This window comes from Sander lucioperca, chromosome 19 (genome assembly GCF_008315115.2).
Source record: "Sander lucioperca isolate FBNREF2018 chromosome 19, SLUC_FBN_1.2, whole genome shotgun sequence".
Taxonomy (NCBI): domain Eukaryota; kingdom Metazoa; phylum Chordata; class Actinopteri; order Perciformes; family Percidae; genus Sander; species Sander lucioperca.
The window spans coordinates 4,496,637-4,515,204 of NC_050191.1; the positions used below are offsets into that span (position 1 = coordinate 4,496,637).

At 41.0% G+C, this 18,568-nt stretch overlaps 1 protein-coding gene across 1 annotated transcript in view; it reads left to right on the plus strand.

The window, feature by feature from the left end:
• The window catches only part of opn5 (opsin 5), a 66,147-nt gene that overhangs the window by 28,872 nt on the left and 18,707 nt on the right, over positions 1-18,568 (plus strand). Inside the window, exon 3 of the mRNA XM_031300177.2 lies at positions 7,737-7,856. Within this exon, the coding sequence (XP_031156037.1) occupies positions 7,737-7,856 (120 nt within the window). The remainder of the gene's footprint in view (positions 1-7,736; positions 7,857-18,568) is intronic.

The following is an 18,568-nucleotide window of genomic DNA, read 5'->3' on the forward strand; positions in this document are numbered from 1 at the left end:
GAAACCGATGGAGTGCCTTCTCCAGGTAGGGAACGAGTCTTTACCCCAAGTGAAGGAGTTCAAGTACTTTGGGGTATTGTTCGCGAGTGAGGGGACAATGGAGCGGGAGATTGGTCGGAGAATCGGCGCAGCGGGTGCGGTATTACACTCAATCTATCGCACCGTTGTGACGAAAAGAGAGCTGAGCCAGAAGGCAAAGCTCTCAATCTACCGGTCAGTTTTCGTTCCTACCCTCACCTATGGTCATGAAGGCTGGGTCATGACCGAAAGAACGAGATCCAGGGTACAAGCGGCCGAAATGGGTTTCCTCAGGAGGGTGGCTGGCGTCTCCCTTAGAGATAGGGTGAGAAGCTCAGTCATCCGTGAGGAGCTCGGAGTAGAGCCGCTGCTCCTTCGCGTCGAAAGGAGCCAGTTGAGGTGGTTCGGGCATCTGGTAAGGATGCCCCCTGGGCGCCTCCCTAGGGAGGTGTTCCAGGCACGTCCAGCTGGGAGGAGGCCTCGGGGAAGACCCAGGACTAGGTGGAGGGATTATATCTCCAACCTGGCCTGGGAACGCCTCGGGATCCCCCAGTCGGAGCTGGTTAATGTGGCTCGGGAAAGGGAAGTTTGGGGTCCCCTGCTGGAGCTGCTACCCCCGCGACCCGTTACCGGATAAGCGGAAGAAGATGGATGGATGGATGGATATTTTAATAATTATAACCGGTGTCATGTTTCTTGGGTGTCTGATACCTCATAGCAAGCTTGAACATGTATCCCTCTGGCGGTTTAAGTTAAATGACTGTCACTGACTATTGTGCACTATTTATCTACTATCTAAAGGCATAACTATCAAATATGTCCTCCCCACCTGTAGCTGCTCAACTGACGTTCCAATAACTTGATCAGCTATAGTTTATTCAATCTGCAGGTTTTCCACAGGTGAAAAGTGCGAGTATGCTGCTGAAGTTGAGGATGCAAAGCATTTTATTCCGAACAGCATCTATAAACATTTAGAAAAGCCAAAAGCTCATGTCAGGCTTCTGTTTGCAGACTTTTCCTCTGTGTTTAATGCAATGCAACCACATATTTTAATACAGAAGCTGCATTGTGATTTCAATTTGCCTCACCATCTTGTTTTGTGGATTCAAAATGTTTTGATTGGTTGAGAACAGAGGGTCTTTGTGAACAATCATTTCTCAGACCCTTTACGTATGTCCACAGGCTCACCACAGGGCTGTGTTCTCTCCCCTCCTTTTTATTACATACACTGATGGTTGTAGGAGCTCTCAGGACGGCAGCCACTTAATCAAATTTTCAGATGGCACTGTATTGCTGTCCCTTCTCCAAGGTTCAGCATCTGATCATGGGAAGGCTCTCCCTGATTTTGTTTCTTCATGTGAACTTAAATGTCTCAAAAACCAAGGAACTTTTTTCAATTTAGACCCATTAAACCTACAGCCTGGGAGTCCATCATTCACAATGAAAAGGTTGAAATGGTCACCTCATATAAATATTTAGGTACCGTTTTTGATGACCACCTTAAATTCAGTGTTAAAGGTCCCATGGCATTTCACTTTATGAAGTTTTTTAACATTAATATGAGACCCCCAGCCTGCCTATGGTCCTCCAGTGGCTAGAAATGGCGATAGGTGTAAACCGAGCCCTGGGTATCCTGCTCTGCCTTTGAGAAAATGAAAGCTCAGATGGGCCGATCTGGAATCTTGCTCCTTATGAGGTCATAAGGAGCAAGGTTACCTCCCCTTTCTCTGCTTTGCCCGCCCAGAGAATTTAGCCCACCCATGAGAGAGAGACATCATGGCTCGCAAACAAGCAAAGTGGCAGTTGGTTAAGGCCACACCCCACCTTCCACCTTGCCCCCCATCTCTCCTCATCAATAACATTTAAAGCTACAGACAGAAATGGCACATCCTAAGTAAAACTCATTGTGGGACTGGCTCTAGTGGCTGTAATTCGGCACCAAGGCTGAATTTTTGGTGAAAGACACTTCAGATACAGTATTAGGGGACCACTAAGGTCTATATAAAAGCAACCAAAAGCAGCATGTCATAGGACCTTTAATACTGAGGCTATTGTGAAAAAGGGCAACAGAGAATTCACTTACTCAGGAAACTGAACTCCTTTTCTGTCAGGCCAGTTATTCTCTGTCGTTTTTATCAATCTTTTATCGAAAGCCTTATGACTTTTTCTTTTATCTGCTGGTTTTACAGCCTCACAGTGAAAGACAGAAACAGCCTGAACAATGTAATCAATACCTGCTCTAAAATTATTGGTATGAAACAAAGAGATTCAATTTGTCAACAGATCTTGTGTAAAGCAACAAGCATTTTGTCTTCTTCAGATCATGTATATATACGTATATATATCATGTCATCATGTACATATCATCATATATATATATATATATATATATATATATATATATATATATATATATGTGTTTATTTTTTTAATTCATCTACTCTCTAGGGTGTAGGCTTATATGTACGCTTGTGTGCTGTAGGTATGGGCGTGTTGTTTGCAGCTGCTCTTAACTAATTCCCCCTTGTGGAGGTTCAGTGTAGAAGGTCAAGATGGGCGAAGTTGCTAGGTCGCTCAGCGAGCGAGTGGACCACCTGGTGTCCAGATCTAGACGGCCAAACATTCGGATTATAACTGTGAAAAGGGTATGGAAAAAGGCAACCCTACAGATTTTGTTTCAAAACCAACACTGCTGGGAGAAGAAAACTTCAGCAACAAGCCGAACAAGTGGATCAGGCAGGGTCTGTGTGAGGACAGCAGCAACATACAGCCCTCCCTGTCATCCTATTGCAATGATTCATCAGACTCAGGAAAGGAATGAATACTGAGGCTTTCTTCACTGAAGTTCTCTTTGCAATATGAGCAAACGGGCATCTTTATTTTCCGAGACCTGAGTCCAGCCGTAATGAAGTGACAGCGATTCGACAACATAAGGACCAGATGCAGGGCTGCAGAGGTGAGATGCGGATTCTGGCATCCAGCAACATTTGCTGTCTCAGCAGGAGTGGACAAACGCACATTCAGCAACCCGAAAGATGCTGAGAAGATCCTGAACGACAAAAGCGTGCCACGCTAGTCTAGTTGGCCATGGTTCAAGAAAAAGAGGACAACTTTCATGTCAAACTAACATGGATTGACTCATTTGCAACATTTCAACCTGCCCAGTTTTATTTACTTTCCATGTTCTACAGGACAGGAGGAAGTGGACTATGACGGGATGTTACGAGCTCGGAAGGTCTGGATTTTAGGGGTGCTGGTTCTCAGGGAGGGATGGGTGGAGGGAGGAAGAAGGACAACACAGGTGTTACTGTTAAGTTATGTTTATATTCAGCTGTTTACATGTTTTTACAATTTGACATTATGGCGGACTGTTTATGTACATCTTTGGACAATTTTAGTCTGTTACATAAGCATGGGGATATATCATGCCATTGAGTATGAGTGATGTCACAAGGATAGTGAGCTGGAATGTGAGAGGGTTAAATTACCCAGTTCTATTTCGTATAGGCTTCGCCCTCTAAGGGCTGTCGCTATTGGGTTAATCCCTTTGCACATGCACAGTCGTGAAGATTTCTTTCGCGCCCTGTATCCCGCACGGGCCTCTCTTACGTCCGCAAATATTGTATATTAGAGTGGCGCGACCAGAGATCTGCTCCCAACAAGCAGTTTGAAGACTTCGAAGAACATGTCCTTCATCTCCTAGCAACCCTGATTAGTACCTTCTTGGAGACACAGGCAATAATGCACTGGGAACATAAAGCCTTCAGGGTTAGAAGAATATAAAGGGTTGTGAGGGATTCTTGTGTGGGCTATATAGGTCAGCTCAAACACAAATTGACTGTTTGTGGATTTGTGAGTTGCAGCGGTCTGAACTGGCCCGTCACAGCTCGACTCAAACCAGCAAATGGTGGTGCCTGCGACTCAGCTGTTCAAGTCGCAGATGCTGGTTTTAGAGACGTCACCTGTTTGAACAGCCAATAGAGAAGCCAGCTGGTCATGTCAGCTTTAAACTATAGAAATAAAATCATCCATAATCCATTTTGTTTTGTTACAAATAGCTGGTCGAAATGGCAGAGTTTTAGACTGTTATCACATACAGTCATAACAGACGTTGTCTTGGTTTACAGGTTGTCGTAACACAAACATCTCAAACAATGCCAACTTTGCTCTAAAAGTGTCATAATCAACCAAGTGACACTTAATGACATCAGTCATACTCAGTTTTGAAGACTACTATTTTAATAATTATAACAGGTGTCATGTTTCTTGGGTGTCTGATACCTCATAGCAAGCTTGAACATGTATCCCTCTGGCGGTTTAAGTTAAATTAGCCACTTGATTAAATACACCTGGAGCCTACCTGCATTGTTCACTGACTATTGTGCACTATTTATCTACTATCTAAAGGCATAACTATCAAATATGTCCTCCCCACCTGTAGCTGCTCAACTGACGTTCCAATAACTTGATCAGCTATAGTTTATTCAATCTGCAGGTTTTCCACAGGTGAAAAGTGCGAGTATGCTGCTGAAGTTGAGGATGCAAAGCATTTTATTCCGAACAGCATCTATAAACATTTAGAAAAGCCACAAGCTCATGTCAGGCTTCTGTTTGCAGACTTTTCCTCTGTGTTTAATGCAATGCAACCACATATTTTAATACAGAAGCTGCATTGTGATTTCAATTTGCCTCACCATCTTGTTTTGTGGATTCAAAATGTTTTGATTGGTTGAGAACAGAGGGTCTTTGTGAACAATCATTTCTCAGACCCTCTACATATGTCCACAGGCTCACCACAGGGCTGTGTTCTCTCCCCTGCTTTTTATTACATACACTGATGGTTGTAAGAGCTCTCAGGACGGCAGCCACTTAATCAAATTTTCAGATGGCACTGTATTGCTGTCCCTTCTCCAAGGTTCAGCATCTAATCATGGGAAGGCTCTCCCTGATTTTGTTTCTTCATGTGAACTTAAATGTCTCAAAAACCAAGGAATTTTTTTCAATTTAGACCCATTAAACCTACAGCCTGGGAGTCCATCATTCACAATGAAAAGGTTGAAATGGTCACCTCATATAAATATTTAGGTACCGTTTTTGATGACCACCTTAAATTCAGTGTTAAAGGTCCCATGGCATTTCACTTTATGAAGTTTTTTAACATTAATATGCGTTCCCCCAGCCTGCCTATGGTCCTCCAGTGGCTAGAAATGGCGATAGGTGTAAACCGAGCCCTGGGTATCCTGCTCTGCCTTTGAGAAAATGAAAGCTCAGATGGGCTGATCTGAAATCTTGCTCCTTATGAGGTCATCTCAATAAGTCAGCGTGTTCCTTTAAAGTGATCTCCAGTGTGGTGACCACACAATACCATAATATCTTGATAAGTGATCATGCTCCCATGTCAGTTGACATTAGATGTAACATAGAGGTGAACACACCTGGAAATTTGATAACACAATTTTGAAAGAGAAACATTTTTTGGAATATCTCTATGTGAGACTATGGTATTCAATGTATCTGGAACTGCAGAGGCATCTCCAGTGTCATTTGTAGCAATTATGTCTGGCAGCCTAGCTGACATAATTGCTACAAATGATGTGGGAATCAATCAAAGCAGTGCTTAGAGGCAGCATTATATCCTATGTAGCAGGCAGGAAGAAACAAACAAACAGAAAAGAGGTTAGTGGACCTAAACGAAATCTGTCTCAACTAAAGCATTCTTACAAAGCCTCGGCAGATCCACGTACATTGAATACAATAGTCTCCCTTAGAGATGAGTACAATACAATTTTATCTGCTGAGGTTTGTAAGCAGATGAACAGAATTAAACAGATGTAATTTGAAATAGGAGACAAACCACAGAAATTGTTTGTTGTTGTTCATTGAATGAGCAAGGCCCAAGCCTCTCGGGCTATAAAATCAGACAATGGGACGGTTCTTACTGACCTAAAAGAAATAAACGCACGTTTTATGGAGTTCTATTCAGAACTGTACAAGTCAAACTGTAATCATGACCCAGACGTAATTACCTGAACCTCCCTCATCTTAGCAATGAAGCAGTGCCAGAATTAGACAAGGACATCTCTATTGAAGAGATAGCAGAAGCAAATACTACATTCGCACACCAATTTAGGACGTGCCTTAACCTCCACTCATTCTGGTCTTATGTATTTGTTTTCTACTCAAAAGCCTTTACAGTTTTTTCCAACTGCCTCCTCCTCCTCCTCGTTGTCATCCCCTGTCTGTCCCTCCTCCTCCCCTTGCTCTCTGTCTATTGTTGGCATCCAAATTCAAAATGGTAATCTGACCTTTGACCTCTGTATAGGCCTATACTAAAGCAGTGATTGGTTAGTGTTCAGTTATGACATAATGTTTTTGCACATGTGAGGAGTGTGTGTGTGCCCTGGTAAATAAGTGTAGCATTTTGATTGGTTGTGTTTAGAAAAGGAAAGCAAGTCACTTCCTGTTAGATTTGTGTGTCTTAGGTAGAGAACTGTGTGTAATGTTTTGAAAAAAGTGTTTTATTCAATTGAAAACTGAGTGAAAGGCTGAGAAATAGCTTATGGTTATGGAGATTTGCTGTGTAATTTTGCACTTTGAGTGAGAGGTTTCAAAAATCGTGTGACATGAAAAGATTTTGTGTGTAAGCAGTTGAAAGAAACTGGAACAAGCAATGGGAGCCCAACCTTCTTATGGCCATTCTGAGGTCTACAAATGACACTGCTTTGAACTCTGGCAGGGACAAATGGCCAGTGTATCTGGGTACTGTACTGGCTAAAAAACGTATATTGCGATTGTTGAAGTCTGACGCTGTGCCTTCATTTCAGATGTGGCTAAGAAAAATGGGCGAAGTCCTCCATCTTAGATTCACGAATGCAGGGAGGAGTGTGTTTGATAGGGCATGGGGACCAATTTTGAAACATTTAAGGGTGCTGAGGGAAGAACGTGTGGGATGAGGGCTCACATATATTAATACTGTAATAGTGGTAATTTCAAAGGTTTTTTTTCTTTCCTCTTTTGACTCCTGGTTTGCTCTTTAGTCTCTTAACATAGGTCTTGCTAATTGCTACTGTGCCTCATCATTAATGTATTTTAGAAAAATAATTCCAATTGTATGTTCTTGGTTGCTGCTGTATTGTTGTTATTGTAAGAATAAGAAAATGGGAAACTAATGTTGCCTGAATGAACCAGTGCAGTATGCAATGATGCAATGATCTGCAATAAAAAATAAAAAAAACATGACATTTCCATTTGATTAATGGCTTCAGCCATTAGTTTGAAGGCTTTAGGATATTAATATCTTTAGGTGTCAAGATGTCAAGGTCCCAATATGTTTAGCTGTCTAGGTGAGAACTGTTGTGAGCTTGAGCCGCTTATCCACATCAGTTTCTCTCCCCCTCCAATTGTGGTGTCTCCTTTTTAAGCCCAGGGCAGTAATCACTTTACTTCATGTCTGCTTGCGCACAGTTCCTTACTACCGGTATTTAACATTACATTTTTCCAACTCCAGTTTGACTTGACACGTAAATACAAAGTTGAGTGCCTGTGATTGGGAATCCAGTAAAAGTTTGACAGAGGAGCAAATAGTTTGTCTTGCTTTGCCACCTACAGTAGACTTGAGCACCCATAATGCATTCAAATTGATGTAGAAAAAAATGTGACCGATGTCTCAGAAGTGAAAATGCTCAATCTCCCTCTCTCTTTCTTTCTCTATCTTACAGGAATCATGTCTGCAACAGGGAATGGCTATGTCATTTATATGACCATCAAACGCAAGACCAAGTTAAAGCCTCCTGAGCTCATGACAGTTAATCTAGCCATCTTCGACTTTGGCATATCAGGTACTGGCTTATGTGTGCAGTTACTATAGTACAAAAGAATACATGTCACAAAGAATCAAGGAAACGTATGAGACCATGTTGCATAAAAACTTTTAAATGAAAGTAAAGCATATCAGATTGACTTGGTCAACTGGTGGAGGAAAAAAATAGTGGATGGATGGATTTAAGTCATTTATGTTAGTAGAGACAGTAGATGATATGAAATCGTGAACATTTTTAAAGTGCTCATATTATGCTCATTTCCAGGTTCACAATTGTATTTAAAGGTTGTACCAGAACAGGTTTACATGGTTTAATTTTCCAAAAAAAACCCTGCACATTGCTGTGGCTCCTCTTTTCACCCTTTGTGTTGAGCTCTCTGTTTAAGCTATCGAGTAAGGCATCTCACTTCTGTTTCATCTTTGTTGGGAGTCGCACATGTGCAGTAGCTAGGTAAGGACTACTGACCAGTCAGAATATTCAATTCAATTCAATTAAATTTTATTTATAGTATCAAATCATAACAAGAGTTATCTCAATACATTTTACAGATTAGACAGTAGATCTAGACAACACTCTATAATTAACAAAGACCCAACAATTCCAATAATTCCCCCAAGAGCAAGCATGTAGTGCAGCAGTGGCGAGGAAAAACTTCCTTTTAGGGAGAAACCTCGGACCCAGGCTCTTGGTAGGCGGTGTCTGACGGTGCAGGTTGGGGGTGTGATGAACAGTGGCAATAATAGTCACAATAAAGATAATGGAACTATGACTAGAAATAGTAGTTGTAGTAGTTCATAGCGTAGCAGGGCACTGCAGGGCGTTACAGGGTGTAGCAGGGCACTGCAGGGCATAGCAGGACGTAGCAGGGTGTAACAGGGCACTGCAGAGTGTAGCAGGGTGTAGCAGGGCATAGCAGGGAGCAGGACCACGGCGACAGCTGCAACCATGATTTAGGTGCCACCCTAATCCAACGAAAACTGCTGGCTGAAAAAACATAAGGACTCCAGGGAATAAGCTCCCCAGAGCTAAGTTAGAAACAAACATTTCTGGGACATGGATGCACACAAATGGAAAGAGAGAGGAGAGATGAGCTCAGTGTGTCAAAGGAACTCTCCCAGCAGTCTAAAACTATAACAGCGTCATTAAGAGCTGGTGCAAGGCTAAGCCAGTTCTATAAGGGTTGATAGATGAATCGACTATGACAACTATGAAGAGAAGCTGAAGGCTCTGGCTCCCATTCTGTGTTCCGAAGAATCTATGTCAAACCTGGAGGATTCGTCGTTAACATTAACAAATTGAAATTGATCAGATAAATAGGATTTAAACCAGCTTAGTGTGATTCCTTTAATGCCAACGAAATCTTCCAGTCTCTGTAACAGGATGGTATGGTCAATAGTGTCGAATGCAGCACTAAGATCTAATAAGACAAGTATGGAGACATCCTTTGTCTGAAGCAGTTAGAAGGTCGTAAGTAATTTTCACCAGTGCTGTCTCTGTGCTATGATGCATTCTAAATCCTGACTGAAAGTCCTCAAATAAACTATTGCTATGTAGAAAGTCACATAACTAATTAGCGACTACCTTCTAAAGGATCTTGGTGAGAAAGGTAAGATTAGATATAGGTCTATAGTTGGCTAAGACATCAGGATCAAGGGTGGGTTTTTTCAGAAGAGGTTTTATCACAGCTACTTTAAATGACTGTGGTACATAACCTGTTAATAAAGACATATTGATCATATTTAGTAATGAAGTGTTAACCACATGTAACGCTTCTTTAAATAGCCTCGTTGGGATGGGGTCTAAGAGACAGGTAGATGGCTTAGCTGAAGAGACCTTTAACATTAATTCTATAGGATAAAAGCAGTCTAAGTATATGTCAGGTCTTGTTCTTTTTAGCGGTCCTGCATTTTAAGGTGAACCATTAGAAGTTGAGGGCAAGAGGTGATGAATTTTATCTCTAATTGTTATGTTATCATTAAAGAAGTTCATGAAGTCGTCACTACTCAGAGCTATAGGAATAGATGGCTCAATAGAGCTGTGACTATCTGTCAGCCTGGCTACAGTGCTGAAAAGAAACCTTGAGTTGTTCTTATTTTCTTCTATTAGTGTTGAGTAATAGTCTGATCTGGAATTTCTGAGGGCCTTCCTATATATATATATATATATATATATATATATATATATATATATATATATATATAATTACTTGAATTGTTTGGTCGTTGTATATTATAGAGTGTGGTCTAGACCTAATGTATCTGTAAAGTGTCTTGAGATAACTCTTGTTGTGATTTGATACTGTAAATAAAATTGAATTGAATTGAATTGAATAGGTTTTCAGACTGTCTTGCCAATCGGAATGAGATTCTTCCAGATTGGTGGAACGCCATTTACTTTTAGTTTAGTTTTCGCGAGGTTTGTTTTAATTTGCGAGTTTGGGAGTTATACCAAGCTGCTAGTTTCCTTTGCTTCATCATCTTCTTTTTGAGGGAGCAACAGAGTTTAAAGTTGTCCGTAGCGAGGCCATAGCACCGTCTACAAAAGTATCTTGGGAGGGCCTAAAGTTAACATAAGAGTCCTCTGTTATATTAAGGCACGGCAATGAGTTAAATGCTGTTGGAATATCTTCCTTAAATTTAGCTACTGTCAGATAGGCATCTAGCGTAGAAGCTTTTATCTAATTTTGAATAGTTGGGTAGCAAGAATTCGAAAGTTATTAAAAAATGGTCTGATAATAAAGGATTCTGCGGAAATACTATTAAATCTTCAGTTTCGATGCCATATGCCAGCACAAGGTTGAGGGTGTGGTTATAACAGTGAGTGGCCTTATGCACCTTCTGACTGAAACCGATTGAATCTAGCAGTGAGTTGAAAGCAATACTAAGGCTATCATTGTCAACGTCCACATGGATTTTAAAATCACCTACAATAAGTACTTTGTCTGATTTAAGGACTACACATGATAAAAACTCTGAGAATTCAGATACAAATTCAGAATATGGACCTGGAGCTCGGTAAACAAACAAATATCTGATCTTGGGCGCTGTTGCTATTATACCGGCAGTGCCCGACGCAAATCTAAAATGGGTGGTCTGAAGTAGCTACATTACTCATAGGTGTGGTTTGGGCATAACGTGCAATAAACCAATCAGAACGTTATCTCACATTACCTTTAAAAGTAGGCGCGCTTGTTCCATGGCGGATTGCTATTATAATGGCGGATTTGCTAGGCGCACGCTCTAATACATCCATGGGCATACGCCAGGAGCGGTTCACAGCCGAGGAGACCGATGTTTGCTATTGATTTTTCTTTTTGACAAAATGTAAATAAAGAAATGTCACAAAAACATACTTTCCAATGTTTTGGGCTCACTCTCACTGAATCACGAGGTTATGAATGCATGGTGATATTTTTTGCAATGTAGTCTTACATTAGACCGAGATGACCTCACTATAGGCGATGCAGCTCTTCTGTCTCTCCTCTCCTGTTCTGCTGCTGGGGCATTTGGGTTAAGTGGCATCGGCACATGCAGTTCAACATCACATCTCCTTAAGTCCTCTAATATTTCCTCATTTATGTCATCAACACATCCATGATTCATGGAAATGTTGTGTAAAACAAGGTCATATTTTTCCTTCTATTTATGTATGATTTGCAAAAATGGGAACTGCTGGGTCTGTGAGATGAGAGAAGCAAAGTGTATGCGCGTTGTGCACACTCTACATTACGGCCAAGCATGCGCCCTTAAAATAGCATCTGAATAACTCGCCACTGACTTTAGACTAGGTTTTTCCTGGTCTGTGGCGTAATTGTTTTCTGAAACTGCAAAATAGCACTAGGGAACATTTACGCCGGAACACGGCTCCTCTTTTTGCTGAACCGCCCCCGGGAGCACAAGTTCATTCCCTAAATTACCGACGCGAGTCTGTGCAGGGAAAAGTCTGCTGTGCGTCGGGTGCAAAATAGAAATCATACATGCGTCGGTGTACAAAGTCAATTGCGCTGGGTGCAAGATAGGGCCCAGATTCTGCTTGTACAGTCTCTTTGGAACAGCAGATGCTCCAGGAAAGCGTTGGCGTAATTTAAAAGTGTCTTGCATATAAAAAAAAAACTAAAAAAAAACAAATGATACATTTCTTTGGACAGATCCACTGGATTTCATTTGAATTTTATGCATTTTATATTTGATAGCTTCTAGGTCAGGGGTCGGCAACCCGTGGCTCCGCAGCCGCATGCGGCTCTTTCATCCCTCTGATGCGGCTCCCTGTGGCTTTTGAAAATAATTAATGAGTATTTAATTAAAATTTATTTTATTTTACTTCGTTTGTTTTTAAAATGCAATTCTAAATTTGAAGATTATGGTGATCTTGTAACATCTAAATAATGTATTATTATTGTAATTTGTAACACAGAAACGTGTTAACATTTTTTGTCGCTCTTAATATGAGTCACAACCGCCAATGTGCGACACCCGCCAGCGCGCGATTTCTTGAACTTTTCTAACCCCAGGTAGGCCAACTCAGACATATATGTCTATGAGCCAACTATGGATAATGGATAATTCTAAAAAAAGTGTCTGAAGAAAACAGAATGCTCAATGCTAAGTGGGCAGATTCATATGCTTTCACTGCTGACGAGACTGGTTTACCAGTATGCTTAATATGTAATGAAAAACTAGCAAACAACAAAAAGTCAAATGTCGCAAGACATTTCCAGAATAAACACGCAGCTCAAAAATATCCGGATGGAGATGAGAGAAAAAAAGCCGTTTCGGAACTGATGCGGAAGGTTGATCTGAGCAAAAATCACTTCAAGAAGTGGATGAAGTCTGCAAACACAAGTACATATGCTAGTTTTGTGGCCGCTCAGGAAATAGTCAGGCACGGGAAGCCGTTCACGGATGGAGAATATATGAAAGAATCTTTCATTAAGATTTCAGAACATCTATTCACGGACTTTAAAAACAAGAGTGAAATTGTGCAGAAAATCAGGGATATGCCCCTCTCTGCAAAGACTGTCAAAGACAGAACCATAAAAATGACAGAAGACATCACCAGACAGCAAATTAAAGACATCAATTCAGCTGTGGCCTACTCAATTGCCTGCGATGAATCTAAAGACAAAGGTGATGTTGAACAAATAGCGCTGTTCTGCCGGTATGTAAACTCTGCTGGGCCACAGGAAGAAATGATTGAGTTGATACCGCTAAAAGGCCAAACACGGGGGGGAGGACATCTGTGAGGCTGTCTTAAATTGTTTAAGAACCAAAGGAATAAACACCACCCACCTGCTGTCAGTGGCTACTGATGGGGCACCAAGTATGACAGGAGCACATAAGGGCTTTGTGGCTTTACTGCAGAAGTCGCTGGACAGAAAGTAAGGGTGCTCCGATTGATCGGGAACCGATCGTTATCGGCCCATAAAGGCTTTAAATAGTTTGATCGGTGGTCTCCATAAAGGCCGATCAGATAGGCCGATCAGATGACGCACTACTCGTGAGAAAATGTTCTATACGCAGCTAAGTTACACACCAACCAGATTTTGTCAAAGAATGCTGTTGCTAAGTAACAATGCACAATGCTTATAGGAATCACGTTACGTTACTGCTAATGAATCCCTAACATTTCCGGATTTTGCTGCTTCATAATAAAAACATTCAAATACGAAAATAACGGAGGACTTTTATTGTGAAGAACTTACAGGAAATTAAACCGTTCACAGCCGGGGCTTTGACCAGTCGAGTAGCTAGTTTTCAGCGCTAGTCCGGGACGCCGCCGTGTAACTAGCTAGCTAGCTAGCTGAGCTGAGGTACAGACGAAAGGAAAATTATCTGTTAAAAAATGTGGCGACATATCCCCGGTGTTAAGAGGCCCGCCGCGGAGTCAGCAGTAGCTATGGATGTACAAGCTGTTGAGGGCGAAGTAAAGAAAAAGAGAAGGTACTTTTCAAACAAGTGGCGCATTGACAAAACGTACAGCGAAAGACCGTGCAAAACATTTCAGACCATCTTGCCAACCTGTTTACATTTTAACGTCAATGTAGACTGTAACGATGTTTAAGTCGCTTGAAAGCTGCTGCCGTTTTAAATCTGTTGGCTCTCTGCTGCTCAGTTCTACCCCGCGACTGACGACACACACACACACACACACACACACACACACACACACACACACACACACACACACACACACACACGGTGGATGCAGGAAAAACCGGAGATGAGACGTACAGGATGACCTAAATTGAGGACAGCTACACTTAATACATCCATGAGCTACACTCGTTATTGTAAAATCAATGATAAGTTAAAGTCCAATAAGTCCTTTATCAAACCGTATGAATGTGTGTCCCAGGCCAGGATATGAAATTAACTTACAATGTAAAGATCAACAAGCTATTGACACATAATAAATACATTATATTAATAAAATATGTATTAATAATAAAACATAATTTAATAAAGCAATTCAAAATATGATAGTGCACTCTCTTTTATAAATTTGAATTCTGGAAAAAGTGGCTGGTAAAAAATTTAAGTGGCCTCACCCTGCTCAGAACACACTAAAGACACACTGAAGAACACACTGACAGTTTTTTTTGTAATTTATTCCGAGTAAGGCTTTAGCTATATGTTAAGCTCTAAGCTGTTTAAGGTGTGTTTCTAACAGAGGAAGTGGAATGTTTCCTGTCAATAAAAGTAGACTGTTGACAATTCACAATACATTATCTTCTGTTAATTTTAATACTTATGCATTGTTGTTAAGAATATTAAAATTAATATATGATAAATATGACATGATAAATAGAAGGTTTCAAATAGACCCGGTGATCGGTCATCGGCATCGGTCGACACGGCTCACAGCAATCGGTGATCGGTGATCGGTGATCGGTGATCGGCCCCAAAAATCCTGATCGGAGCACCCTTAACAGAAAGCTGCTGACTTTTCACTGCATCCTGCACCAAGAGGCACTGTGTGCTCAAACATTTCCTCCGGAATGCACAGAAGTAATGAATGTTGTCATTCAGATTGTCAATAAAATAATGGCAAAAGGTTTAAATCACCGTCAGTTCCGTTCGTTACTGGACGAGCTGGAAAGTACATATTCTGATCTCCTGCTGCACAGCAGCTGTCCAGAGGGGAGGTGCTGAAACGCTTTACCGCGTGTCTGGAAGAAGTGAAAACTTTCCTGGGCAGCAAAGGCTCACATTTCCTGAGCTGGAACAGCCAGAGTGGCTGGAAAAGCTACACTTCATGGTAGACATGACAGCGCATTTGAACATGCTGAACACAGCTCTTCAGGGGAAAGGACGCACAGCCCTGCACATGTTGGAGGAGGTTTTGGCATTCGAGCTTTACAGCCAGAGATTTACAGAAAGGTACACTGTCACACTTCCCCAATTTGAGAGAGTTCAAAGAAGCTCACATGATAAATTCGGAGTATTTACATTCTGCAATCATCGCAATGTAAACATCGTTTTCTCATAGTTCAGAGAGGAAAAAACCACATTATCCTTCCCTGTCACTCCCCTAAGCCTCAATCCATCCCTGCTGAATACGACTGCATTGGCAGGTGTGAGTCAACCTGATCTTGAGATGGAACTGGCCGACATAGCCGACAAAGACATATGGGTGTCCAAGTTTAAACGCTTGACAGCAGACCTTGAAGATGTTGCCCGTCAGAAGGCTGTTCTTGCTCAGAATCACAAATGGCGTGATATTGAAAACCTCCCCAAACCGGACAAACTTCGAAACTTCGAGAATGCTATCCCCGACATTTATGTGAACATGAAAAAGTATGCACTTGGAGTCCTGTCAATCTTTGGATCCACATATGTATGTGAGCAGGTGTTCTCCAACATGAACTTTATTAAAAGCAAACATCGCACACGCCTCACAGATGACAGCTTACGATCCTGCGTAAAGATGAAGGTGACGGCATACAGCCCTGATGTGCAGACGCTGTGCGCTGAGGTTCAGGAGCAGAAATCACATTAAACAAGTATGATAACTATTTTAATTGCCAATTATTTTGCATATATTCATATTTTTTCATTGTTCAGTGAAATAGTCCTTTTATTATTCAGGTTGACAGCTGACTGCACGCGCCAGTAAAAGGATGATGGCACACAGAGAGAGGACGGCATTTTCGGTTTAATTTAAGTTTGGCGTTTTTTCATAAATACAAGAAGGACTAAAATAGACACTGAGTATTTTACTTGAATGTAGGTCCGTGTACTTTTTCATTCATTCGATTTTCATTTCATAAACGAATGGTTATTTGATTTTCGTTTTAAAATACAAAATTTGAAATTGAAATACAAGGCATTTTTTCCTTTTCATGGTCAAAAGGGGATGGGAGAAATTAAAATATGCTGTGATTTTCATTTTCTATTTCATATAACAAAAATAAAATCACTCGAAAATAGAAATGAAAAAAGCCTGTTATTTTCATATTCAGAGACCGGATGTTGTCATTTCCACGGCAACAGCGCCAGTGTAGCCTACCAGTGGTGCTTTCAGCCCAGGCTAAAATTACTTTGGAAACCTATAGGCTACTCTTGATAATGCTTGCGGGGACTTTTATTTCATAATGTCACATTTATTTATTACCCTCTCTCCCTGCCTTCCTCTGACTCTCTGTCTCTACCCGCCGCAGACAACTTCGCCCCAAGAGAGCCGAACCAGCTGAGGAAATACAATTTCAGTTCACGGCTGTAACGTTACCGTTACGCCACCGTTACCAATCCCAGCAAACTTTCTTTTGCTTGCTGATCTGGCAGAGAGTCACCGGTGGTTCGGGATCAGATCATGGGGATCAGACCTCCGGGGCTGGGTCTAATATTCTAATATTAGCTGCTGCAGCTAGCTAGCAGCTAGCCTCCAGCCCTGTGACCTCGGTCCCCGCGGTTCGCTGCCCGGTGCTGACTGACTCTGGTCCGTCTGCAGAGCTGGCGTTACCCGCTCTAGCTGAGCTGGAAATCTGCCGCGCTCGTGTTTTAGTCATATTTTCTTTTGTTTGCAGATAGTGATATGCTATGATGCACTGATGTCAGGCAGGCTTGCTAGTTGCTTTTAGTCGAAGTCTGTGAGATAACAAAACTTCCTTTGAATATAACGTGCATATAAATAGACGGAATAAATAAAAGTCCCCCTGAAATAAATAAAAGTAAAACATATGTATTTAGGCTATTGAACTATAATGACTAATGCGTATGTTCATATGTATAAATACATACAAATGTATGTATTTCATTATCTATTTCATAGCCATATTTATGTATATTTATGTAAAGGGGGATGTACATGGGGGATGTAAATGGATGATCAGTCGCTCAGGAAGTTATAGGCTACAGTTTCCCTCAACTGCAACCGGGACATTCTAAAACGCTTAACGTGAAAAAGCTTAACATGGTTTAATCTACCTAAATGCATACCATAAAGGCAAAAAAAAACTGTTATATGCAGTGTTATTTCATTTTAAATGTCAAAAGGGTTTTGTGGCTCACAGTGTTTTCTTTACTGTGGGAAACTGGTCCAAATGGCTCTTTGAGTGGTAAAGGTTGCTGACCCCTGTTCTAAGTCCAGTATAGGTTCCCTGCTGATGATTTTAAAGAGGTTTTGTTTGTGTCATCAAAATCAGGCTCAATGCGCTCCCTAATTATGGCACGCTCTACCCAGGCTACTACAATAACTGCCTATTTACCTCTGTTCTCTGATTACATTAACATTACAATTACCTAAATTACTCACAATGGTCACTTGACATTTTAACAGGAGCTGTACCTCATGTACCTCATTACACATACATTTTACACTAATGCATTGGTCTAGTGAGGATGCACATCCTGTTCTGCTGAGTGGTGATCAGGTAAATAAAAATGCTGCCACTGTACAGATTGTGCTTGAGGCAGAGGGATAAAAAACGTGGATATTGTTTTTTTCATTAAAAGTATGTATGTGACATACCATACCATAATATAATACCTTACACATATATTAAAATATTTCCAATTGGAAAGTTATTATTTATTCTTTTATTAAATGAGTATCATCAATAGGTATTTTCAGACGTTATGTAACTGAAATTATGTAATTACATGTTTTTCACCTTGCATAATACGTTACTTTACCTTCAGTGCTGTAATCCTCACTAATCCTCCCCTGGTTGACCTGTTTTCTCATTGGTGCTTACAACAACATGGGGCTCTTATTATCATGAAATGATGATATCATCTAATGATGATATATCAAACGAAACTAGCCTCTTAAAACGTTGAAAACTGACAGTTATTTCTCCAATCATGTTGCAGCCTTTTCAAGACCAAAACACTGATAAGGATAAGTTAAAGTAATAGTGATAGTTGTAGCTGACAATAACCTTGTCTAGTCTGGAAGTGCACAGAACAATGCGGTACAATCTCGGGAACAAGAGCAGCTGAATACATTAAGATTATGAATATTTTCCATTATTGAAATTAGCTTTTGCCCCATGGGATAAGGTCACTAAGCTGATTACTTCGGTTGGCCTGTGTCCACATAACACTTTGGTCCGGAGCAATCTACTGGGTAGATTACCATTAGAATTTAGTATGCATATTAATAGGAACCAGAGGATTTTTACTAACTCTGTAACACCAATAAAACCAACACAAAGACGTGATGTGTTCACAGCAGATTCTGATGTATTGTGATGAAGGCCAATCTTTACTTGACCAGCACTTTTGTCA